Here is a 27,329-nt window from a genome sequence, read left to right as displayed (position 1 = left end):
TATGGCGGCCATTTTCCCTTAGGCCTTAAATCAGGTTGACGTACGCCGTGTCAATCATGGCAGCCATTTTGCCTAAGATTACAAAACTGAACTCTAATGGGCAGTAAAGGTAAGCACAGCGGCCATTTTCCCTAAGACTACACTTCTGTTAATTAGCCAGAAGTGTACTATTAATAACAGGATCTCACAATAAATGATCCAATGGGATGTTGAGTATTAAATTCAATGTAAATTCTATATTGATATAATTCAGGACGGAGCGGTCTGGCAAAGAGAGTATCACTACACACCACACACGTTTAGATCGCCACAAACGATATCACATAATGCCCTAACTGGTAAATAACCTACAGCATTCTATACAAGGGTTGACCAAAGATAAAATTAAAATATTATTAAAATATTAAAAACAAACATAACATACTTTATTCTAAACATTATTGATCGCATAAAAAATCATAAACATCCTATAAAATATTGACTAAAAGGGTCTATTCTAAAAAATCATTCAAAATGAATAAATTATTCATAGAATCACTGTGGGGAGGTAATAGAACTATCAAGGGGAAAGAACATCAATGTGTACAATCTATATTGGATGCCCCTGCTGAGCCCAATAGATAGGGCATCCCTTATAACTCAAAATAAGAGAGAACAAAAATAATAGAAAATGTACCGCCAAAGTAAACCGTATCAGTAATTACTAAGGAAACATCTCAAATCGAAATCTCTATTCAATCCTCCAGGAATCAAAGACCCAAGCTGGTGTATCCACCAGGATTCTCTTTTGCTTATCTCTCTAACGAAATTAGAACCCCTCCAGTGGCGTTTGGGCGCCTCAATCCCCCAAAACTTCATGCCTGCGGTACTTTGGTTATGTACCCTCTTAAAGTGCACATACAAACCATGTTTATCGGACCCATTGCATATGTGCCTCACATGTTCTTTCATGCGGTCTTTGAGAGCCCTGGTGGTCCGCCCCACATACAACAGGTTACATGGGCACTTTAAGGCATAGACCACCCCTACTGTATCACAGGATATAAAATCCCTAATTTTATACGAAAAATTGTTTCTAGGGTTCAAAAACTCCTTTAACCTCCTAGTGTTGCCCGGGATCCTCCTGCAACTGTAACACCTGCCACAGCTGTGGAATCCTTCTAGGTCCAGGAACATTTTAGGTTTTGGAGGGGGAGGATCTACCACATTGTGTATCAGCCTGTCCCGCAAGCTGGGAGCTCTCTTAAAAACAAATTTCGGTTTATCCGGGAGAACATCCTTGAGTTGGGTGTCCTGTTTCAACACACTCCAATATTTGCATATAATCCTCCTTACTTCGTGGCTTTGTGCTGAATAATCAAGTACTACACTAATACCCTCATGAACATCATTACCGGTTAATCTAATAGCATCTTTTAGAAGATCCGCCCTATCCATGTTGCCAATTCTACTTCTTTCTTTCTCCAAAAACTCCTTCTGGTATCCCTTCTCTAAGAACATGGTACTTAACCTCTCTGACTGGGTATCATAATCCACCATCCTGGTGCAATTCCTTCGCATCCTCATATATTGTCCACTCGGGATGTTTTTTAACCAGGGTTTATGATGACAACTCGTAACCGGGATATACGAATTCCGGTCCGTAGCTTTGAAAAAGGATTTGGTGATGATACCCTCATTGGTGTTGGAAATCTCTAAATCCAAAAAATGTATATTTTCTGTGCTGACATTCCAGGTGAGGGAGATGTTCCGATCGTTGACATTCATGGAGTTCAGTAGGCCCATCAGACCTTCCATATCCCCTCTCCAAATAATTAAAAGATCGTCTATAAATCTCTTATATAGTACGATATCTCCATTGTCATCCATTAGGTTTTCCTCTTCCTCCCATTTAGCCATATAGAGATTTGCTACACTAGGGGCGAATTTGGCGCCCATCGCGACGCCTTTCTTCTGTAAGTAGATCTTGTTATCGTACCAGAAAAAATTATTCTGCAAACAAAATTCTAAACATTTCAAAAGAAAGAGTGTAAGATCCTCATCGATGGAATCTTCCTTATCCAAGGCCCATTTGACAGCGTTCAGGGCACCCTCATGGTCGATGTTAGTATATAATGAGGCCACATCTCCTGTGGCCATAATTATATTCTCATATGTAGTACATCCCCCAAGCAACTGCAAAGTGTGCTTGGTGTCCCTAAGGTAGGCATTGGTTTTCTTCACTAGGGGCTGTAGATGGATGTCTATATACTCTCCTAGTCTGGAGGTGAGGGATCCAATACCGCTCACTATCGGTCTTCCGGGTGGGTTCAGGCTGTCCTTATGGATTTTGGGCAAATAGTAGATTACAGGCATTTTGCTAACCATAGGGACTAGGTATTTGGCCTCATGCTTGTTCAACAATCCCTTATCGGTTCCATATTTGATAATGCCCTCCAATGCATTTTTACATGCCTTGGTGGGGTTGTCCTTAAGAGGCCGATAAGTATCCATGTCACTTAGTATCCTTCCCATCTCATTTTTGTATTGTTGTAGTGAGAGGACGACGACACCTCCCCCTTTGTCCGCCGGTCTAATCACTATGTCTTTCCTTCTTTCCAGTGAATCCATTCCTCTTTTAATATCTATATGTTCATGTACTTTCTTAACCGGTAGTTGCTCTAACTCTGAGGTAACCAATTTCTTGAATAAATCGACATACTTATTGTTGGATATATAAGGGTTAAACACTGAGTTATTTCTTAGGCTCGTGAACCTGTGATCAGTAACAGCCCTCTCAACAGGGTTGAGGGCATAATACTTTTTGATATTGAGTTTCCTGACCAATTTCTGTACCCCAACGTAGGTGTCGAATTTGTTCAGTCCCTTTTTTGGGGCATACTTGATTCCCTTATCTAAAACTAGTAATTCCTCCCTTGATAGTTCTGCTCCGCTTAAATTATAGATTCCCCGTCCTAGTCTTCCCGCCTTCTTTTTCTGTTGTACTCTTCGTCCAGCTCTCCCTCCTCTCTTCCTGGATTTCGTACTTCTCGGGCGGGTCCTCCCCTGGTCCCCCCTAAAAAAGATTCATCTAAAAAGTGGTCATTGTCACTCAAAGGTTGGAAACCGTTAGCCACAGGTACCCCATAGTGGTCCTGCTGATGTGTTTCATATCTGACTCTTTGCGGCTTGGGGGAATAATAAGCTCCATCTCTGCGTGCATCTTCCCTTATATGTATGGGCTGCCCCCTGAAAGGAGGTTGATACGGTAAGGGGCCCCTATATGGTGCACGATTTTCTCTCCGAGGTGTATTCTGCTGACTCCCATAACTCCTATATTGATGGTATGGAGTGCTGTGTTGATATCCATATGGTCTTTGATGGCCATATGAGTGATGTTGGCTATTCCTAAAATTAGGTGCAGGGTTTGGAGGATGAGCAAAATCAAAATGCTCCCTCTCCCTATAGCCATTATCTTGATAGATGGGTGCCTCGTATCTCCAATTTTCATTGTTGGGCGGCGGGCCATTTCTCCCCTCATTGTTAGGTCGCCTCGAGCGATTTTGTTGCGGTTTCCTTGGAGGTTGGCGATAAGGTGTATGAGGTAACACCTCCTCCTGGCGATGCGGTGGAAACCCTCTATTAACTGGTCTGTTGCTCTGTTGTTGTGAATAGGACTGACCCTGTGGTGGTACCATATTGGTAACTGTCCCCGCCTGTGAATGGGGGTTAACCACTGTGTTGGACGTCAGTGTTGATTGCCAACGAAAGACTTGTTTGTTTTGATAATCTTCGAAGTCCCTTTGGTACTTCTTCTTCTTTACGTTTTTGTTTTCCGTGTCTTTCTTCTGCATATTCCTCTGTAGTTCCCCCATAAGTCTAGTGTATTCAGGGTGACCTATGAGGGCGCTGAGTTTCTCCCTAATATCCTTAATCTGGTTTTCTAAAAGATCTAGTTTACGCTGTTTTCTCTTCATAAGAAATTCCATAATCTCCCTTCCCTTGCCCACAAAAAACGCATACCACTCCTCTACATCATCAACCCCAAGTAAGCCATCATTAATGGGAACATCCCATCGTAACTTCCTAGGGACCAGACCATCCTTTAAATTTTTTCCTCATGGTGGACATATCCCACCATATATTACTCTTTTTATCCATGCAGTGTCCTAATTTCCTAAAAAGCTGCGTGATATCATTCTCATTAGAGTTGGTGATGGAGAAAAGATCCTCCAGATCAATTTCTTTGTTCTCAAAAAAGGCAAAAGGATCCATCAGGCTACTAGCAGGAATAGGAAAATAGAGGAAACAGAATAATAGCTAAAAACCTTGCGAGCCACTTACGGACAAATGCCTATAAAGTAATAAGTGAACAGTGGAGTCCAGCTGCAAACACTCAATCACGTTCCATATTCGTGTATAGTATTAAAATTAAAAAATAATGTGTCTGCGCTAGAAAAAAATCACTACACTCAAAGTGCAGTATTAATAAACATAAGCAACCTGAGTGTTGAAATAAAATATAAAGTGCACAATACTATATAAACAGAGAATGTGAATGATCAAACAAAGTGACATATCAATTGAAATAACAAATAAATACTGGAGGATATAGCAAATGGTGAATAAATAAAGTCCAAAAGCGTGAATATCCAATGATATAAAAGTGCCCGAATAAATTAGTCCCAAAATTGGGTGATTTTCACATATTCTATCTTCCAAAATGTGCCACCAAGAAACATGCTGTAGTGTCTTCCAGCCGCCCCCACAGGTGTATATGCTCACCTTCCTGTGTGTGACACAGCGATTAAACTATGCCAAACAAAGCCTTGGAGCCACTCCTGTGCTCATTAGGAACCAGCTGTACAAACTTCCAATGTTCTCAAATGGAGATGGTTTATGCAAAAGAAAAAAACTCCATAGCGCAATATGTAGGTATAAAGCATTTAATAAAATAATTAGCTCCCCTGTCTGGGGTACTCACATATTGTGGGTGCGTGAGTGCACCAACCATATCAAGCATAAAACGGATAATCTCCCGGTGTGGCGTGCGGTGTAGCGTGTGTAACGAAAAGACTCCTTCTCTCTCTCTGCTGACAGCTCCGTCCAGGCCCCTCCCCTACGCGTGTTCGGCACCGGGACCACGTGCCTTCTTCAGGGGGATCTGATTGGACGAGAGCTTCAGAGTGAATATATATATAGCTCCGGCGGCCATTTTGCCTGAGACCGCAGACATATTTGTGTCTATGGCGGCCATTTTCCCTTAGGCCTTAAATCAGGTTGACGTACGCCGTGTCAATCATGGCAGCCATTTTGCCTAAGATTACAAAACTGAACTCTAATGGGCAGTACAGCGGCCATTTTCCCTAAGACTACACTTCTGTTAATTAGCCAGAAGTGTACTATTAATAACAGGATCTCACAATAAATGATCCAATGGGATGTTGAGTATTAAATTCAATGTAAATTCTATATTGATATAATTCAGGACGGAGCGGTCTGGCAAAGAGAGTATCACTACACACCACACACGTTTAGATCGCCACAAACGATATCACATAATGCCCTAACTGGTAAATAACCTACAGCATTCTATACAAGGGTTGACCAAAGATAAAATTAAAATATTATTAAAATATTAAAAACAAACATAACATACTTTATTCTAAACATTATTGATCGCATAAAAAATCATAAACATCCTATAAAATATTGACTAAAAGGGTCTATTCTAAAAAATCATTCAAAATGAATAAATTATTCATAGAATCACTGTGGGGAGGTAATAGAACTATCAAGGGGAAAGAACATCAATGTGTACAATCTATATTGGATGCCCCTGCTGAGCCCAATAGATAGGGCATCCCTTATAACTCAAAATAAGAGAGAACAAAAATAATAGAAAATGTACCGCCAAAGTAAACCGTATCAGTAATTACTAAGGAAACATCTCAAATCGAAATCTCTATTCAATCCTCCAGGAATCAAAGACCCAAGCTGGTGTATCCACCAGGATTCTCTTTTGCTTATCTCTCTAACGAAATTAGAACCCCTCCAGTGGCGTTTGGGCGCCTCAATCCCCCAAAACTTCATGCCTGCGGTACTTTGGTTATGTACCCTCTTAAAGTGCACATACAAACCATGTTTATCGGACCCATTGCATATGTGCCTCACATGTTCTTCCATGCGGTCTTTGAGAGCCCTGGTGGTCCGCCCCACATACAACAGGTTACATGGGCACTTTAAGGCATAGACCACCCCTACTGTATCACAGGATATAAAATCCCTAATTTTATACGAAAAATTGTTTCTAGGGTTCAAGAACTCCTTTAACCTCCTAGTGTTGCCCGGGATCCTCCTGCAACTGTAACACCTGCCACAGCTGTGGAATCCTTCTAGGTCCAGGAACATTTTAGGTTTTGGAGGGGGAGGATCTACCACATTGTGTATCAGCCTGTCCCGCAAGCTGGGAGCTCTCTTAAAAACAAATTTCGGTTTATCCGGGAGAACATCCTTGAGTTGGGTGTCCTGTTTCAACACACTCCAATATTTGCATATAATCCTCCTTACTTCGTGGCTTTGTGCTGAATAATCAAGTACTACACTAATACCCTCATGAACATCATTACCGGTTAATCTAATAGCATCTTTTAGAAGATCCGCCCTATCCATGTTGCCAATTCTACTTCTTTCTTTCTCCAAAAACTCCTTCTGGTATCCCTTCTCTAAGAACATGGTACTTAACCTCTCTGACTGGGTATCATAATCCACCATCCTGGTGCAATTCCTTCGCATCCTCATATATTGTCCACTCGGGATGTTTTTTAACCAGGGTTTATGATGACAAAGAATAAAGTATGTTATGTTTGTTTTTAATATTTTAATAATATTTTAATTTTATCTTTGGTCAACCCTTGTATAGAATGCTGTAGGTTATTTACCAGTTAGGGCATTATGTGATATCGTTTGTGGCGATCTAAACGTGTGTGGTGTGTAGTGATACTCTCTTTGCCAGACCGCTCCGTCCTGAATTATATCAATATAGAATTTACATTGAATTTAATACTCAACATCCCATTGGATCATTTATTGTGAGATCCTGTTATTAATAGTACACTTCTGGCTAATTAACAGAAGTGTAGTCTTAGGGAAAATGGCCGCTGTGCTTACCTTTACTGCCCATTAGAGTTCAGTTTTGTAATCTTAGGCAAAATGGCTGCCATGATTGACACGGCGTACGTCAACCTGATTTAAGGCCTAAGGGAAAATGGCCGCCATAGACACAAATATGTCTGCGGTCTCAGGCAAAATGGCCGCCGGAGCTATATATATATTCACTCTGAAGCTCTCGTCCAATCAGATCCCCCTGAAGAAGGCACGTGGTCCCGGTGCCGAACACGCGTAGGGGAGGGGCCTGGACGGAGCTGTCAGCAGAGAGAGAGAAGGAGTCTTTTCGTTACACACGCTACACCGCACGCCACACCGGGAGATTATCCGTTTTATGCTTGATATGGTTGGTGCACTCACGCACCCACAATATGTGAGTACCCCAGACAGGGGAGCTAATTATTTTATTAAATGCTTTATACCTACATATTGCGCTATGGAGTTTTTTTCTTTTGCATAAACCATCTCCATTTGAGAACATTGGAAGTTTGTACAGCTGGTTCCTAATGAGCACAGGAGTGGCTCCAAGGCTTTGTTTGGCATAGTTTAATGGCTGTGTCACACACAGGAAGGTGAGCATATACACCTGTGGGGGCGGCTGGAAGACACTACAGCATGTTTCTTGGTGGCACATTTTGGAAGATAGAATATGTGAAAATCACCCAATTTTGGGACTAATTTATTCGGGCACTTTTATATCATTGGATATTCACGCTTTTGGACTTTATTTATTCACCATTTGCTATATCCTCCAGTATTTATTTGTTATTTCAATTGATATGTCACTTTGTTTGATCATTCACATTCTCTGTTTATATAGTATTGTGCACTTTATATTTTATTTCAACACTCAGGTTGCTTATGTTTATTAATACTGCACTTTGAGTGTAGTGATTTTTTTCTAGCGCAGACACATTATTTTTTAATTTTGGACTCTGTTGCACGTTCACACTCAACTACCTCCGATCCTCCTACATGGAGGAGATTGAATCCTCTTCTGTTTGTTTTTAGTCGACTGGATCAGATCAGAGGTTGGCAGATGTAATTGGACACAAGTCTGTTTACACTCGCTGGTCCATAGGGGTGAAAGGACTGCCTGATCAGGTCTGCCTGAAAAACTGACAAGCAGACTTGATCGAAATGGTCGTGCGAAAGGGGCCTTCATTTCTATTTCATTTTGAAACAGAAACTGATGCAGGTGGCACCTATAGACCTGAAACAGTACTATCTGCTTAGTTAAAGTGAATGTAAACCCTGACATATACTCAATGAAGTCAACAGCCTCAGATGATACACAGTGATGAAACAAATCTCCCTACATAAGTTTTACATGTATATCTGCTGTCTTTAGCTTGCTATATTCTTTAGAATTTTTTCTTCCTGTTCAGCATATGGAGTGAAGTCTTGGCATACACTGTGGGACAGCTGATTGGAGGAAAGGCACACACACCCCCCCACTCCGCATAGGCAGAGGAAGGAAGGAATGTGCAGAGCTATGCTGTGGATAGACAAGCTCTCTGCTAATCTATTTATAGCACCCACCCGACACAAATTTTAGGCTGTTTTTATCTCATTTGTCTGAGAACTTGTGAGAAATTATCATGCTGATAACAGAAGATTGGAACAGCAGAAAGACACGGGACTTAGGGCTTTGGAGAGAGATAAGTAAACACTACAGATATATGTGCTTAGGTCAAATTTTATGAATCAGGTTTACAGCCGCTTTAATGTGGCGCATGCCACTCCCAACGGTTTCCTGTGCCATTAAAATGTCGCAGGAAGCATAGTTACTTCCCCTGATAGGAAATATTTGTAAAACCATTACTGTAATTATTCACCAAACAGGTATATTCTCCTGATGCATGTGCTTTAAATGACAGTAAATTATTCACCTGCAATGAATATTTGGTAAATGTCACATTCACTGCTCTGTAAAATGCAGCTTATATACTTTATGTTCATGTGTAAAGAAAAAAAAGATTCAACATTTTTCCAGAATTGGTAAATAATGCAAATTTAGATTTTTTGAGGAGAGAAGGAGCATGAACATAATTGATTTTAGCCATAGAACACAGCATATAAAAATGATCTTGTATATTTGAAAAGTATACATCCCAAGATGTATACCAAGCACTCTGTATATCCTTCCAAGTGTTTTCCCATCACACAAACAAATCAAATAAATAAACAGAATAATTCCTCACCTCATCATAGAACTCCGGGTTTTGATTGTGATGTAGGACAATGGCGTATGCCCTTGTTGTGAATACTGGACCACCAGGCTTTCCATAAATGCACTGCAACCAGGAATATGACAAGATAACATACTGTATGAGTAGACAGTGCTAAAGACTGGTCATTCAAATCTAACTGCATACTTATTTTGAGGGCCAGTTTTGATGGCATCAGTTTGAGACGCCTGAAATAATTAGGAATTAACAGGAGCATTAGACCTGTAGTTGACTTCCTTCTGACCTGCCTTAACAAGTTCCCGCCTGCACAATAGCCAAAAGTCGGCTACAGCATCGCTTATATTGCCGGGAGGGCGTCCATGTATGTCCTCCATTGATCGCGCTGTCCTTAGGACACAGCTGACAGCAACCCTTTACCACATGATCAGCTGTGTCCAATGACAGCTGGTCAGGATGTAAACACAAGCCAGTTATCGGCATTCCTTTCCTTACACTGACAGCGTGAGGAGAGGGGAGCCAATAACCAGCTTGTGTGAAAGGGACTATTGCACTGATAATCAGGACACTGATGATCAATGTCCAGTGCTGCCAATCAGTGCCCACCAGGGCCTCCTCATCAGTGTCACCTATCAGCGCTACCTATCAGTATTGCCTACCAGTGCCCATCAGTACCACCTATCAGTGCCCATCAGTACCACCTATCAGTGCCGCCTATCAGTGCCTTTCAGTGCCACCTATCAGTGCCCAACGGTGCTACCTATCAGTGCAGCCTCATCAGTGCCCACCAGTGCTGCCTCATCAGTGCACCAGTGCTGCCAATCAGTGCCCACCAGTGCCTCCTCACTGGTCTCACCTATCAGTGCTGCCTACCAGTGCCTATCACTGCCACCTATCGGTGCCCATCAGTGCTGCCTATCAGCACCACCTATCAGTTCCCATCAGTGCCGCCTATTAGTGCCTCCTCATCAGTGCCCACTAGTACAACTTATCAGTACCCATCAGTGCCGCCTCATCAGCGCACATCAGTGAAGGAAAAAAATTACCTGTTTGCAAAATTTGATATCAAACTATGAAAAACATATTTTTTTCAAAATTTGCAGTCTTTTTTTGTTTGTTTAGCAAAAAATAAAAAACCCAGTGGTGATTAAATACCACCAAAAGAAAGCTCTATTTGTGTGAAAAAAATTATAAAAATTTCATATGGGTACAGTATAGCATGACCACACAATTGTCATTCAAAGCGTGAGAGCGCTGAAAGCTGGAAATTAGTCTGGGTGGGAAGGGGGTAAAAGTGCCCAGAAGGCAAGTGGTTAAAGGGCTAGTTCACCTCAATAAAAAAAAAACACTTCAAAGTCACACTACACCATAGCAGCACTCTAAGCTAATTACATCTTAAAACCATGCCTTTGTACAGCTGTAGAAAAACATGGTAGAGCAATGTAAAGCAGTGGTAGTTTCTCTGGCAAGCCTCTTTTATTGGCAATAAAGCCCACAGATATGTTACCGGAGGAGAGACATGGTTGTAAGATCTGATTAACATAGGGTGCTGCTATGGTTTGGTGTGACTGCTTAGACAGTTTTTTTTTCTTTTACAGCAAACTAACCCTTTAAGCAGATTTTGCATTCCGAAAGACTTCTATAGGCATGCTACCACTGCTCAAAGAAAACAAAATCCCACTGATGTAGGTCCTATAGCTGTTAAAACCCAGACCGTGGTTTAGTAGGGCACAACTCCTTTTGATTTTGCTTGTGAAGTTGCTCAACTTTGTTGCATCTGTCTGTATGAACAATTGCTGCATTACATTCTTCTTAGTAGCATTGAATGATAACTTTACATTTACAAATTGCAAGCAGTGTTGTCAGCCTTCTCCCTGCTGGACTACATAACCCCTCCCCCAATTGACAACACATGGGGAAGGTGTTCTGTAATCCAGTAAAGCATTGCTAAGTCAAGGCTTACAATACTTGGAATTTCATTGTAGAAGAGGCAATGTATTGACAATACACTGCAGAAATGTAGGAGCACACAGGTTTTCTGGCAGGATCAACAGGTATTTTTCTGTAATAGCAACATTTTGTAATGAAATGAATAGCATCTACCACTGATCGAGCACCAATGGCTTTAAAGTAGAATTATAGGCAAAACTTTTTTTTTCCATTTTGGATAGAGCAAAGGAGGGTTAGAACCTGTCAGGTTTTTTTTTCACCATCTGTGTCCCGTTTCAGATTTTCCTTCACTTCTCATCCCATAGTCAATCAGGAAGCAAGAGGAAATCCCTACAAAATTAAGGGAATCACTGGGGGACCCCCAAGTCACCAGAACTAATGTCCCCCCATGTCCACACTGGAACATTTCCCCTCTATTACTTTTCTGGAGACTACCTAAAATTTGGGATTTTCTTTTACTTTCACTTTCAATGATAATAGTAAACAGGACAAATAGAGAGGGGGGGGGTCTCCTTAACAGAGACACAGACAGCAAAAAAATCTAACAGGAGTTTTATTCCTTCTCCACCATCCAAAACTAAAATAAAGTTTTGCCTTTAGTTATACTTTAAGTTTCAGTACTACTGTGTATAAAAGATAGTAATAAAAGGCACCTTTAGTGCTTGTGTATCTGGCTCATCCGAATCTCGGCATTCGATCATGACTGCAATATTCCTAGCCTGAAGGGAAATAAATTATTTAAAAAATTATTTTATGAATGAATAGGAAATATTGCTTCCCAATATTATCATCCCAATCCATTGGTGTTTGTTTACCTTGGCAAACGTTTTCTGATTATCGTACTTTAAGAGCAGAGGGTAAACATAGAAATGGTTTCGGTAGGTAGTGAACGGGTAGCAATATTTTGTTACTTCCGGCACAAATTCCTCCACTTCCACAGCAACCCTCTGATCTTCTTTGCTGTATGGCCTGACCGGAATATAGGAAGAAGTGACGCAATCTGACAGAGGAAACATAATGACATAATCAGTTCATAGATATTAATTTAAAACAATCAATCTGGCCATTTTCATTTATCTGAGATACAGGGGTTGATTTACTAAAGGCAAATAGGCTGTGCACTTTGCAAAGAGCAGTTGCCCTCTGCAAGTGCAGTTGCTCCAGAGCTTAGTAAATAAGCAGAATATCTGCTGACTTCCATCATCCAATCATGTGCTAGCAAAAATGCAGTTTTTTTTTTCCTTGCGTGTCATTGGGTATTATTTGCAAAGTGAAGCTTTGCCTCATTTACTAAGCTCTTGAGCAACTGCACTTGCAGATTGCAACTGCACTTTGCAAAGTGCACAGCATATTTGCCATCAGTAAATCAACCCCACAATGTCTGTTGTTTTACAGAGCACATCAGCTCCCAAATTTGCTATCATTACTATCATTGTACTGAAAAACCTATGTAGAGAGAATACTTTCTCAGGATCTTAGCTTAGGACATTGAGAATAATGAAATAAACATTCCCCCAGCAATATGTAAAGAGAATAGTTTTCTGTTGCAGGCTTAACCTTCCTCTCCAGCCACCCAGTATCAGGAGTGGGATCCCCACATTTGAGAACACAACACATTCAACACCTCAGTCCTCAGAAGAGAGGAGGAAAAGCCACTCACCATAAAAGCCAAGGTTAGGACCACTTGTTGACCGCCTAACTGGGAATATACGTCATGACCTTGCTGTTAAATGCCGGGGTTATGGCTGCAGCTAGATGCCATAACCTCGGTATAATTTTTTCCCTTTGGCAGCCGGCTTTCTAATAAAAGTGATCCCAGCGGCAGATTCGAAAAAGCTTCTTAAAGCAGAAGATCAAAAAAAAATTTTTTTTTTTTTTTGATCTTTTGCTTTTAAGGGTAGAGGAGCGATCTGGGGTCTTTTAAACCCCACATCTCTCCATAACAAGGACCTGTCATGCTGTATTGTTATCATAAGTGATGTTTGCATTTCTTGTGATAGCAATAAAAGTGATACATTTTTTTTAAAGGAACAGTGTAAAAATGTAAAACATATTATAAACTGTAAAAAAAAAATAAAAAAAAAATTTTTTAAAGTGCCCCCATCCCCGCGTACTTGTGCGCGGTAGTAAACACATATGTAGGTCACACCCACATATGCAAATGGTGCTTGCATCACACATGTGAGGTATCACTGCGAACGTGTGAGCGAAAGCAATAATTCTAGCACTAAACCTCCTCTGTAACTTTAAACTGGTGACCTGTATACATTTTTAAAGTGTTGCCTATGGAGATATTTAAGTGCCGTAGTTTGGCGCCATTCCACGAACACGCGCAATTTTAAAACATAACATGTTAGGTATCTATTTACTTGGCATAATATCATCTTTGATATTATACAAAAAAATTGGGCTATGTATTATGTTTTGTTTATTTTTTTTTTATTTATTAAAGTGTATTTTTTACAAAAAAATTGAGCTTGAAAAACTGCTGCACAAAAAAGTGTGACATAAAAATCTTTAACGACCGCCATTTTATTCCCTAGGGTCTCTGCTAAATAAAAATATATGTTTGGGGGGTTCTAAGTAATTGTCTAGCAAAAAATACTGATTTAAACTTGTGAATAACAAATGTCAGAAAAAGGCTGGGTCCTTAAAGTGGTTGTAAAGTTAGAAGGTTTTTTATCTTAGTTAGAAATTTTATTCATTAACCACTTCAGCTCCAGAAGGTTTACCCCCCTTCATGACCAGGCCATTTTTTGCGATATGGCACTGCGTTACTTTAACTGACAATTCAAGCTGTACCCAAATACATTTCTGTCCTTTTTTCCCCACAAATAGAGCTTTCTTTCAGTGGTATTTGATCACCTCTGCAGTTTTTATTTTTTGTTCTATAAACAAAAAAAAGACCGACAATTTTGAAAAAAAAACTATATTTTTTACTTTCTGCTATAAAACACTTTCAAGACCTATAGCGGGACTGCGACATTGCAGTAGACAAATTGGACACTAAGTGACACTTCTGACACTTTTTTGGGAAACAGTGATCAGTGCTAAAAACACGCACTGTCACTGTACTAATGACACTGGCAGGGAAGGGGTTAACATCAGGGGCGATCAAAGGGTTAAATGTGTGCCTAAAATGTGTTTGGTTACTGTGTGGGAGGTGCTTGTACTATGGGAAGGCAGAGATCCGTGCTCCTGCTTTGCAGAAACACAGGATCAGTGCCTTCCCTACTAATGGAACGTCAATCTGCCTTGTTTACCAGAAGTGAAGGATCCACAGGAGAACCCCCTTGCCGCCGTATATGTACAGTATTCAGACGGCAAGCAGTTAGGATAAAAAACCTTCTGTGTGCAGCAGTCCCCCTAATACTTGCCTGAGCCCATCTCGATACAGAGATGTTGCAGGAGTGTCTCAGTTGCCCAGGACTTTCTCTCCTGATTGGCTGAGACACACAGCCGGCGCCATTGGCTCCCGCTGCTGTCAATCAAAGTCAGTGAGCCAATGAGGAGAGAGAGGGGGCGAGTGGGCTGAACCACAGATTCGTGTCTGAATGGACACATAGAGCAGCGACTCGGGTGCCCCCATAGCAAGCTGCTTGCTATGGGGGCACTCGGCAGGGGGGAGGGGCCAGAAGTGTGGGTGAGGGACCCGAGAAGAGGAGGATCTGGCTGCTCTGTGCATAAACCACTGCACAGAGCAGGTAAGTATAACAGATTTGTTAATTTTAAAGGAAAAAAAAACCTGAGACTTAAGTATCACTTTAAGTGGTTAAAGAAAAGCAATGCACAGACAAGTCCACCAGGTGCAACTTGTCTATGAACTGAAGTTTAACAACTAATTTACTGAGTTTAATTCCCCAGCAAATTGTTACAGTTCTTACCCCAGCACTTGCAGTTTGCAACTTTCAATGCTGTTGGCTCCTGCTCATTCAGTGCTGCTTTCCTGAGCTTCTGGTCTTAACAGGAAAAAGTTAACAGTGGACAGCACAGTCTCAAGACAGTCTGTTAACTTGGAGAAGGGAGGGGGAGAATGAGGGAGGAGCAGGGAGTGCCAAGCCTTGTGTTTTTATTATTGCACATGGTGTAGGAAGCCACAACTCTAGTCCTTGCATGCAAGGGTGACTCCATAGGATGCTGCAAGACAAAGCAGCCACTCTAAAACAGGAGACCTGGAGTAGTGGTCACTGCATCAGCTTATACTGGAACACAGGCAAGGAGCTGCATACTCAATAAATGATTAAATTAGCTTCTGAAAGTACTTAAAAACTGAGAGTTTAACAGAAAGTATATGTAAACACTAACAAAGAACATCTATAATTTGATTATTTGCTGTGTTAAATATATAACTGATGACTGTAGATTCAAATGTCAGAAATTCAGATGTCTTGTGCACACCTCCAGTGTTATTTCATGTAGTCCAGTTAGCCCTCCTAGTTCCTATCTTGGAATACAGGATGATTGGTGTCTATGTTGTGGAGATGAGAGAGTGGATAAGTTTAAGTCATTTGGCAAAGGACAACTGGGTATTTTTTTGTGTTTTCGTGGTCTTTACCGCTTGTCGATCCAAGCACTGTGACGTACCCAAACATCACAGTGTACTTCTTGGCTTGGCAGCGCACTCGCGTGCTCCCCCTGCTGAGATTGTTCACGAGTTTGGCAGCAGATTCAACTAATGATTTCAGCTTAAACCTGCTGATCGGTTATGCCCAATCACAGTACAAAGTTCTGTCTTTACAAACACACAGAACTCTATGTACAGATAATAGCGATCTGGCTGTTTCTTCTCCCTCAAAAGCAGGGAGAAAAAACAAACAGTTCAGTAAGTAAAAACAGCACACATTACACTAGTTAGGCATACAATAAACTTCTTGATTGCCCCTTGATGTTAACCCCTTTGCAGTCAGTGTCTTTAGCACATATACAGTGTTATCACTGATCATTGTATTATGCCGCGTACACACGGTCGGACTTTCCGGCATACTTGGTCCGGCGGACCAGAGCGTGCCGGACAATCCGCCCGTGTGTGGGCGCCGGCGGACTTTTCCGGCGGACTTTTTCCCAAAAGCCCGCCGGACCTAGATTTGAGGAAAGTTTTAAATCTTTCCGCCGGACTCAGTTTAGGGCGGAAAGTCCGCTCGTGTGTGTGCTGGTCCGACGGAAAGCCCGCTCGTGTGTATGCTGGTCCGACGGACCAGATACGACACGAGGGCAGGGTATTGCATCTCGCGCTCGCTGCAATAGGAAAAACAAATTTTCCTATTGCGGCGAGCGCTGGGCATACCAGGCCCTTAGGTCTGGTATGGATTATAAAGGGAACCCCCTACGCCGAAAAAACGGCGTGGGGTCCCCCCTAAAATCCATACCAGACCCCGATCCGAGCACGCAGCCTGGCCGGTCAGGAAAGGGGGTGGGGACGAGCGAGCGCCCCCCCCCTCCTGAACCGTACCAGGCCGCATGCCCTCAACATGGGGGGGTGGGTGCTTTGGGGGAGGGGGCCCCCCACCCCAAAGCACCTTGTCCCCATGTTGATGAGGACAAGGGCCTCTTCCCGACAACCCTGGCCGTTGGTTGTCGGGGTCTGTGGGCGGGGGCTTATCGGAATCTGGGAGCCCCCTTTAATAAGGGGGCCCCCAGATCCCGGCCCCCCACCCTATGTGAATGAGTATGGGGTACATGGTACCCCTACCCATTCACCTAGGGAAAAAGTGTAAGTAATAAAACACACTACACAGGTTTTTAAAATATTTTATTAAACAGCTCCGGGGGGGGATCTTCCTCCGGCTTCGGGGGTCTTCTTCCGGCTTCGGGGGTCCCTCCGCTTCATCTTCTCCCGGCGTCCGGTTGGTTCTTCTCCGCTCTCTTCTCTCCAGTTCTTCGGCCGGCTCCTCTGCTGTCTTCAGGTAGCTCTCTTGCCAGCAGAGGTCCGGACTTCTTGTCTTCTTCTCTTCTCCAGATGTTGACACGACGCTCTCTCCGGCTGGACTGCTCTCCGAGGGCTGCGTTGTGACTTATATAGGCGGAGACCCCACCCCCTTTTGATGTCACAGTCCCTGGGCATGCTGGGACTGTGACGTTTTAGGGGGCGTGGTCAACATCACCCAGTGACCACGCCCCCTAAAACGTCACAGTCCCAGCATGCCCAGGGACTGTGACATCAAAAGGGGGCGGGGTCTCCGCCTATATAAGTCACAACGCAGCCCTCGGAGAGCAGTCCAGCCGGAGAGAGCGTCGTGTCAACATCTGGAGAAGAGAAGAAGACAAGAAGTCCGGACCTCTGCTGGCAAGAGAGCTACCTGAAGACAGCAGAGGAGCAAGCCGAAGAACTGGAGAGAAGAGAGCGGAGAAGAACCAACCGGACGCCGGGAGAAGATGAAGCGGAGGGACCCCCGAAGCCGGAAGAAGACCCCCGAAGCCGGAGGAAGATCCCCCCCCGGAGCTGTTTAATAAAATATTTTAAAAACCTGTGTAGTGTGTTTTATTACTTACACTTTTTCCCTAGGTGAATGGGTAGGGGTACCATGTACCCCATACTCATTCACATAGGGTGGGGGGCCGGGATCTGGGGGCCCCCTTATTAAAGGGGGCTCCCAGATTCCGATAAGCCCCCGCCCGCAGACCCCGACAACCAACGGCCAGGGTTGTCGGGAAGAGGCCCTTGTCCTCATCAACATGGGGACAAGGTGCTTTGGGGTGGGGGGCCCCGCAGGGCGCCCCCTCCCCCAAAGCACCCACCCCTCCATGTTGAGGGCATGCGGCCTGGTACGGTTCAGGAGGGGGGGGCGCTCGCTCGTCCCCACCCCCTTTCCTGACCGGCCAGGCTGCGTGCTCGGATCGGGGTCTGGTATGGATTTTAGGGGGGACCCCACGCCGTTTTTTCGGCGTAGGGGGTTCCCTTTATAATCCATACCAGACCTAAGGGCCTGGTATGCCCCGCAACGGGGCTCGCAAGGTGTCAATCTCGCCGATAAAAGCGGCAAGATTGACACCCTTTTCTAGTCCCGTCGCACCTGAGTCACGTTCAAAATGAACGGACTTGTCCGTGTGTGGGCAAGTCCGTTCATTCTGAAAGTCCGCCGGAACTCCGGCGAAAGTCCGTCGGAAAGACGGGCGGACTTAGCCCGCCGGAAAGTCCGGGCGTGTGTGGGCAAGTCCGTCCGTTTTAAAGTCCGGCGCACCTGGCGGACAAAGTCCGTCGGAAAGTGTGCCGGACCAAGTAGGATAGAAAGTCCGACCGTGTGTACGCGGCATTAGTGTCACTAGCAACGTCAGTGTAAATTAGAGACCCACCAAGTCAGTGTCTGTTAGTGGCAGATTTCCCATCACACTATCACAGTCACACTATAAGTCACTGATCACTTCCATCAACAGTATAGCATCTATAGCTGCTTCAAGTGGTTAAAAGTATATATCGTGCAGAAACATGCATGCAATGCAGAGAGATACGATTTTTTTTTTTGCCCTGAAACACACTTTCATTTTCTATGGATGGGGAGAAGTAATCATTTAATAGAGGCTGTGGGGTTGATTTACTAAAACTGGAGAGTGCAAAATCTGGTGCAGCTCTGTATGGTGGCCAATCAGCTTCTACCACAGCTTGTTCAGTTAAGCTTTGACAACAAAACCTGGAAGCTGATTGGTTTCTATGCAGAGCTGCACCAGATTTTGCACTCTCCAGTTTTAGTAAAGCAACCCCAGAGCTTTACAAAATGTTAGAAAATCTCTTGAACTTTTTCAGCTTGATACACAGGGACTGAATATCTGCCAATATCAGTTGGTTCAACATAAACCGGCTGACATTTTGGCCAGTGTGTACAGCAGCCTGTCTGCCTAATGTCCAGCTTCTGAAAACCAGCAGTCGGCCAGCATCCAACGGCTGCGAGTGCTGACCGTTTTTTTCTGGCGGGGGGGGGGAGGGGGCGCGGGGGGCAGTCCCCCGGTCAGAACACCATAGATTAGAGGAGAGATCGTTTTACTAATATTGCATTGTTAATACAAGCTCCTCGCAACCGCCTTCTTTTTTATTCGCTCAGCCTACTGGGTTGAACGGAAAAAAAAAACTACCTGTGTGTACCAGGATTTAGACATTCTTCTTAATGCTTAAAAGGGAATAGCTACACAGCCTGTTTAAGATAACCATTGTCTGATTCTTCAACCTCCTGAAGTCTGGGCATATATTCAAGAGATCTACTGCGTTCTTCATTGCATGCTGGAAGAAAATGATGTATCTTCTCTCCAATAGGAGGGCAGCTAATAGGCAAAAGCAGTACCTCACATATTTACAAACTATGGAGTCTATTTGTAAATGTTTTCACTCAAAATGTATATAATATCACTCTAAATACACACATTTTTCAAATGAAATCCCGTGAATCTTGGGTGGAAACATTTAATAACAGAGCCCTATATATCTGCTCTCAGCCCATTCAATACTTCATTATAAAAGCAAAGTATCCTGTATATAATGAAGAGCTTGGAGGCTCCAATGAGAACAGAGAGCTAGAGTCATGTCTTATGTGTCAAAACAGGGAATGCTGCCATTGCCTCATAATAAATGGATGTATTTTTAATTTGTTCAGAAATCTCATCTATGATATGCTTTGAAAGCTTGTGGCTGTTTAATCAATTTCACCCTGATGTCATTTCATCTGGCAGAGGACTCGCCCACCCCATCATATGCTGCTTGATTAAAAACTAAACAGCTCCTGATGACTTATCTTTAATTTGAAGTACATTTGCTTCTGGATCTCGTGTGGCTTAATGAAACACCAAGAGACTTTGTCAATTAAGAGTGCAAGGAGCAAAGTGTTGTAACCCGCAGCAACCAATAAGAATTCATGATACTAAAGGCAGAGCACTACAAAATGGAATCTGATTGGTTGCTATGTGTACTGGACGGTCCTTGGAATTATTGAATAAACTCTCACTCATACAGCCTGTCGTTCTAAATAAATATTGGTTTTGCTCTTTTTATGCTTAAACGTACAAATAAAAAATCATACAGTATGCAGAAAAATACATTTTCCCTTTTGAACACTCAGAACATGTATAAGTACTTTGTCCTGGAATAGTAATCTGTGTTATCCCTAGAGAGGAGGCAGATTTATTTTTAATTTTTTCTACGTTCCACTGTGATTGGCAGAGTAATCTTTACATAGGAAGAAACATGGGAATTCCAGGAACTTTAATAGAGGTCAGCAAAAACTATGTCTGCTGTATGGGAAAAAAACTTTTTTACTCTACTTTAATAACACACAGTGGATGTGTTCCTCTTTATGAGCAGTTACCGCTATACTCAGCAGAAACCCTACTAAACAACATGAAGTGGGGGATTCTACAGGAGTCTACAGGACATTATTGAAAAGTATTAAAGACAGCAATCACACAGCAGTATTTTTCCTTCTTTTTTTTTTTTTTTTACTCTCAAGAACTTACTGGAAAAGTCTAGAGGAACACAGTCTATAGAAACATCCAGGTGTCCAGGAATCACTTGTAGCTTGGTCTTTTCTGGTCTGCAACAGACAAGGGATAAATATCACTGTGAGTATTTGTAATGTTTGGTGTTTGATCTCAGAATTGAATGATCAGATCTAAAATTGCCTGCTCTTGTTTATTATAAAGCAGACCTTCACACAATTGATGCTCTAGCACTGTACTCTCCCCTCGCTCAGTAATCAAAAACAGGAATTTTTTTTACTCCGGGCCTGCCTCCTGGGATATGTAAGTCACATATCCCTGCCAGTTGCAAGAGCATTGACACATAGGGGCCAGCGCAGTAGCCGGGGCCAGCTGCCCACACCCAACTTACCTTTCCTTCAACAGTCACTGTTCCTCGCTGGCACCAGTATCTCCTGCTGGGTGCCAGTGGTCAGCCACTTTTACTGGCCGGTGCAAGATGACTACACTCCTAAGCATTGGCAGATGTCAGTTACCCTGACACACAGGGACTGTGTCAACGATGTATGCTGAGATGTGCAAGTGCAGCTTAGCTTACATGATGGTGAAGACAGTGAGCAGGCAGGTAGGTGTATTTTATTGCAGAATAGACACTGCATGTCTCCTCTGCAATAAAGATCCTGCCTGCTTGCAGCATGTGACAGTGGAACTTTAGTTACGATTCAAGTTAATTTGCGATGAACCTAAGAAAACTGAATTTATAGGTGTTTTAGGTCTCTCAGCATAGTACAAGTGAAATCACACAATTAAAGAGAATGGACAAATAACATTTACTAATAACAGATGACAGGTTACAGAAAATAGCAGCCTTAGTTCTCACTCTCAGGATCAGACTCAGCAAGAGGACAGCGATCATGTTTGCACTACTTTCACCAACAAGTGAGTATCATGGCGAGTCTGTGCTTGGAAGAAATTGTGCAACGACAGGCAGCTATCTAACCACCCATTCATTCTCGGGGAGATATCTGCCCAACTGAAGCCAGCCTAAGAAGAACCGTGACCAGTCATTTCAGAAATTAAAATAAACAGATGTTATAGGCCAGACAAGCACATACTTCCTGTATTCAGCCAACAGCTTTAGCAGGTCGTCGATGGAAAGTTTGCTGCTATCCTGTTTGTAAAGAGGAGAAAATTTCCCTTCGATGTCCAGCGTCCCCTGAGTGTCCTTGAATACTGGCCTTAAAAAAAAAAAAAAAAAAAACACAATTATTTACACTCAAAAGAAAACCATTATGGGTTTAATAGATAATTTTATTAATTTTTTTAATAATTTTCTGACTGTTATGGAGCTTATAATTTCTGACTGACTTATTTACTGTATTTTAATTTCTTGAATAGAATTGTTACATTACAAATACACATTTAATACAAGGTACTTCAATGATATTTAGCTTGCAAAGCACATTGGGATTTCTAAGATAGCCCAGCAGTTCACCTTTTGACTATCACTCTAGTTGAAAATCAAAACAGTCTCATGTGAGCTAGTGGAGTCTTTACAAATGGAACATAACACTGCGCCCTTCATTAAGGTGACAGACTGACAGGTAATCCTCCTGCCTGCATTGGAACAAATGTAAAGTTTCTGTGGTTTTAAAATGATGTCTCATTCTGGCAGTGCCCTTTGACAGTAGACAGTCCTAAATGCCTGCACTTCCTGGGAGATCTCCTTTAGCCTGTCCCGTGCTTTTAAAATGCAGAGCAATGACAGGACTTTTGTTGCCTACTCTTGGCTAATTCCTCCGGTGCTTTATTATTGGCTAGTAAGCTTTTCCTTTATAATAAGCAACAGTCAGGCAGGAATGATCAAGCCAGAGCTGGTAACCACAAAGGTGGTCACTTTTTGCAGACCATGGCACAACAATTTAGCAAACTCCAGAGTCCTTTCAAGGTCATATGGCAGGTCATATGGAGGTGCCGGACATATAAGGTAAGTTTTGTGCTTCAGATTACTGAAACATTTTGCAGTAATCAGATTGTAGCAGCATGTCCGAGCAACCTCTGATGTCCAGGAGCAATTACCATATATACTCGAGTACAAGCCGAGTTTTTCAGACCATTTTTTAGGCTGAAAAACCCCCCCTCGGCTTATACTCGAGTGAGCTGTACCTTTCATTACTAAAACAGCATGTGTCTCCCGCTGTGTTATGCAGTCTGTTCGGCCATCCATTGTAACAAAGCCCCACCTCCTCCTCATCCATGATAAAGGAATGCTGATACAATGCTGGGAAACTGTATCAGCGTTCCATCTATCACAGACGAGGAGGAGGCGGGGCTTTGTTACAATGGACGGCCGAACAGACTGCATAACACAGTGGGAGACACACGCTGTTTTAGTAATCAAATGTACGGCTGCAGATGGGCACGGTGAGACTACAGATGGGCACAATTAGGCTGCAAATGGTTACAGTGAGACTGCAAATGGGCACAATTAGATTGCAAATGGGCACAGTGAAGCTGCAGATGGGCATTGTTCACCCAGTAGCTGCTGCTTTTTCCCACCTTAGGCTTATACTCGAGTCAATATGTTTTCCCAGTTTTTTGTGGTAAAATTAGGTGCCTCGGCTTATATTCGGGTCGGCCTATACTAGAGTATATATGGTATATAGTGCTGCAAATCAGCCAATGACATTTCACAGAATGAAAGAATGATTACCTTGCAGCCCAGGCAAATGGCATCCTGTAATGACCAAGGCGACTGCATACTTGCTTAGCTATTTTGTGCACTTTCTGAGCTGTCTGAGAAAAATAAAAAAAATGTATATATATATATATATATATAAATGCATGATACACAAATAGTCAAATACTTTAAACAGTGTCCATTGCTGTGAGTTTCTTCATATGCTGATGAGAACCAAATTTAAATAAGCATATATAAAAATTGGCATGTGATGGAGACATTTTTATTGCGATCAGTGTCCACACTGGCAGGATTAGATGCAAGGAGCTAAACGCCCAGTGTGCATGTGGTCTAAATCTAAAGGTGACATGAAATGCAGACTATTCCAAAGAAATTACATAATTATCATTTGCCTTGTCATATTGCTCCTATCCAAACATAAGCAAAGATGTAATTACTTTTCAAATACAAGAATATGATTTTGTAAATAATATTTTGATGTATACACTTACTAACTCTCTGATATAAGGCCTACACTTTAGGTATAGGCGTCCTTTATTTATATACATAACTTTCATTTCGCCAGTATAGCTACAAAGGAAATGTTTGCTTAAACAGGAAGATATTCATTCGATGCAAAGGAAGTCATTGAATAACAGCAAGGAAGGAAGTCATCAGTATAAAAATCCATTCATAAACAATGAAGTGAAAAAATGAATTCACTTGCTAACAAATCACAGGCTTTCTGGAAAAATCTGGAATCTCACAACAATACCTTAGTGGGGTCAGAATTTTTGATGTATGGCTCTGCACAATGGGTGATATTCCCTTGTAATACTTTTTCCACACGTGCTACCAGGAAAATCTCAGGATGTGGATTTGTTACTGAAAATATTCCCTATAACCAAGAAAAAGAAACAAATGAGTCGTTGAATGTGCCATCTCCTCTCCTCTAAACAGCAGTGTTATAATAAATTGTATTTATACTGTATAGTGACTACTGTCCACTGAATATCTGATGTTACTGCCATCAAAAATTTAACAGGGAATAAAAGAAGTGTGCAAAGTACAGTAATCTCGTTGATCTGTTTCAGTAAATTCTAATCTGACTGGTGTCAATGATGGCTATTTTCAATTAGTTTAGTAAGGCTAGCAATACTATTAAAAATGTCAAAAAACAATAGATTTACCCAGGCACACATGGATGGAGGAATCCATGACCACTATTGTATTCTGACAGCCACTGCTCCCGCAGCTGTCAAAATACCCAAACACTGATTGCATCTGATTGGCTGCAGTCACTGTTCTGTCTAGAAATTTCCACCCAGCTACTTTGATTTTTAGATCAAAGTTTGTTGTGCCAGTTGGTGCCAAAAAAGGCCACCTATAGCTCACATTTCACCAAGAATCAACTATAATTAGAGCTGTGTATGGCCAGCATAATTTGTTGATTGAATATAATGTGGAAATGAAAATATAAAGATATAAAAAAAAATATAAAGTCATCACAAAACATAATCCACTTATAAATATTCAACAAAACTGAACCATTTGATTTTTGTCTTGCAGCAGAAACTCAGTTCTTTTTTTTTAGTTTTTGCCTATTTACAGTTCCAGACATCTCACTGGAACTGTAAATAGGCCATCCTCCCTTTATCTGTTGGACATACAGGGGCTCTTTTCATTCAAAGGCCCTGATTTATCAAACCACTGAATCATTTAGGGCATTCTAAATAGTCCTTAAAACATGCTAAAATGACAAGTAATAATACTGACAGGCTACTTTAGTATGCATTTAGTGTAAATATAATTTTAAAGATTGCTTGCAATATTTTTAAAACTGCACCTTTCATTAACCAACTGAGGACACTAGATATTCTACCCACACCCAAAAAAAAAAAACCATCATCATCATAGTGCACAGGAAGTGTGTTGCAAGTCCAGTCCTTCTGCACGTTCCTACCTCCCATTTATCTGCAATTCTCGGCTCAGAAAATAAGCCGGGAACTGCGGTGTACTTACAGCATCTCCATCAGTTACAGCTGTCAAAAATAACTCTGACTCAGTGTTTATTAACAGTTCAGTTACCGGGTTTCCCCTAAAATAAGACCTACCCCGAAAATAAGCCCTACTGTGATTTTAAGGGAGGGCTGCAATATAAGCCCTACCCCGAAAACAAGCCCTAGTTTAAAGTGGTTGTAAAATCCTAAAATGCACTGTATTACAGTATTATATAATGTAAACTGTGTATGTTTCTGTAATCTATCTATGATAAATACCTTCATTACAGCATTACTCAGCGCTCAGCTGATCCTCCGCTGCTCTCCTCCTCTTCTCCCAGCTCCCAGAGGGGATCTCGCCCCCTCTGCAGTGCTCGGAGTGGGGAAGACAGCTCAGACAGGCCATGGAAGCGCAGAGCAGCACTCAGCTGATCCCCCACTGCTCTCCTCTTCTGCCAGCTGTCAGCCCGGAATCTTGGGCCCCGCCTCCCACTGCAGTGCTCAGAGCAGGGAAGGCTGATCAGGCGGGTCACGGAAGCGTCAAGCGGCGCTATAAGAAGGTATTTATCACAAATATATTATAGAAACATGCACAGTTTACATTATATAATACTGTAATACAGTGCATTTTAGGATTTTAAAGCATTTTTACAGTTCCACTGGGGATTCCTGACAGGCAGGAAGGGAGATGGAGAGAGAAGACAGCACATGACAAGCCCTACCCCGAAAATAAGCCCCTACTGGGTATTTTGTTGCCAAAATTAATGTAAGACCTGGGCTTGTTTTCAGGGAAACACAGTACCACATGAAGAGATACAAAGTAATATTGTTAGGGTTAATTCACCTTTTCAGAAAAAAATGGTTAATCTCCTCTTGTAGGTTTTAACATTTATGATTCATATTAATGGAAAGAGGAGACAACTTCCAAAAATGTTTGTTATTTCTAATATTCTTAAGACGCTATGTTGTTGGATCAGAGGTTTCACAGTACTATTAGAGACTTGAGCACACCTTACCTCCTTTATGTAGTGGAAGTGAGATTCTGGGATTCCATTGATAAGAGCTCCACTGGCTGACCCGCTCCTAGAATCCCTGGCTGTATCACCAGAAGATATACTCAACATTTCTCTTACTGCCGGAGGATTGAGATCCACATGGAAGTCAGCAGAAATTTTGCAGTTATTTTTCACATCAAATAGTGCCAAACTTAAGAAGAACGGCTCCACCTGCAAAAATTACATTTGCACTTACACATTTGAAGTAACACTGCAATAGGTAATAGGATGTTAAAACACAAACAGCCCCTGAACAGCCCACTACTCCAATCCAAGAGCAAAAAGGTTGTCTTTTAAACTACAACTAAACCCAACAACCCAAATGTAATGCGGTTCATCCTACCACTCCTTACATGTGGTGGCTGCAATAGTTTTCTTTTTTCAATTTTTTTCCATTCATTTTTACCTAGTGACTCTTCCTGTCATAAAGTGACACACTTCCTGTTCTATGGTGACAAAAATGACTCACTGTACTGAATCTATGTGTACCTATGAGTCCATGGAGAAGCAGTGTTGTCACCCCCAAACAGGAAGAATATTAGATAAAAAATGTGACCCCTGATTACCAATGGGTAACAGCGCTACCAAAAGCAAAGTATTATGAACCAACTTACATATAACTTTTGATATCACATTAATACAATAGATACATTATTAATAATTGTCCATTTTATAGTGACATTCTCCAGATGATATAATCCAGAAAGTGAACATTCAACTCAGTGTCTATATTAACAGTAATCATCCAAAGCCCATGCTCCAGAGATCAAAAGAAGTGCTCCACCGTGTATCTTCTCCAGAAGACCCCGATCACATAGATTTCACACCAAACTCTCCAGAAAATTTGGACTCCTTGTGTGAACAAGTCAGTCAGGAAATGTGTTTTCATTCTGGATGTCACAGCCTCTGTATG

At 42.1% G+C, this 27,329-nt stretch overlaps 1 protein-coding gene across 2 annotated transcripts in view; it reads right to left on the bottom strand.

Annotated features, from left to right (window-relative positions):
* The window catches only part of DOCK11 (dedicator of cytokinesis 11), a 525,243-nt gene that overhangs the window by 389,409 nt on the left and 108,505 nt on the right, over nucleotides 1-27,329 (bottom strand). For both annotated transcript variants that reach the window (XM_073599152.1, XM_073599153.1), the window contains exons 12-19: nucleotides 26,378-26,587; nucleotides 24,137-24,259; nucleotides 23,395-23,477; nucleotides 21,797-21,919; nucleotides 20,721-20,797; nucleotides 12,101-12,285; nucleotides 11,939-12,004; nucleotides 9,351-9,443 (exon numbers count right to left, since the gene is read on the bottom strand). In XM_073599152.1, the coding sequence (XP_073455253.1) occupies nucleotides 9,351-9,443; nucleotides 11,939-12,004; nucleotides 12,101-12,285; nucleotides 20,721-20,797; nucleotides 21,797-21,919; nucleotides 23,395-23,477; nucleotides 24,137-24,259; nucleotides 26,378-26,587 (960 nt within the window). The remainder of the gene's footprint in view (nucleotides 1-9,350; nucleotides 9,444-11,938; nucleotides 12,005-12,100; nucleotides 12,286-20,720; nucleotides 20,798-21,796; nucleotides 21,920-23,394; nucleotides 23,478-24,136; nucleotides 24,260-26,377; nucleotides 26,588-27,329) is intronic.

This window comes from Aquarana catesbeiana, linkage group LG09, assembly GCF_042186555.1.
Source record: "Aquarana catesbeiana isolate 2022-GZ linkage group LG09, ASM4218655v1, whole genome shotgun sequence".
Classification (NCBI taxonomy): domain Eukaryota; kingdom Metazoa; phylum Chordata; class Amphibia; order Anura; family Ranidae; genus Aquarana; species Aquarana catesbeiana.
Note: the sequence above shows the minus strand (reverse complement) of the source record. Positions and strands in the feature narration are given on the sequence as shown.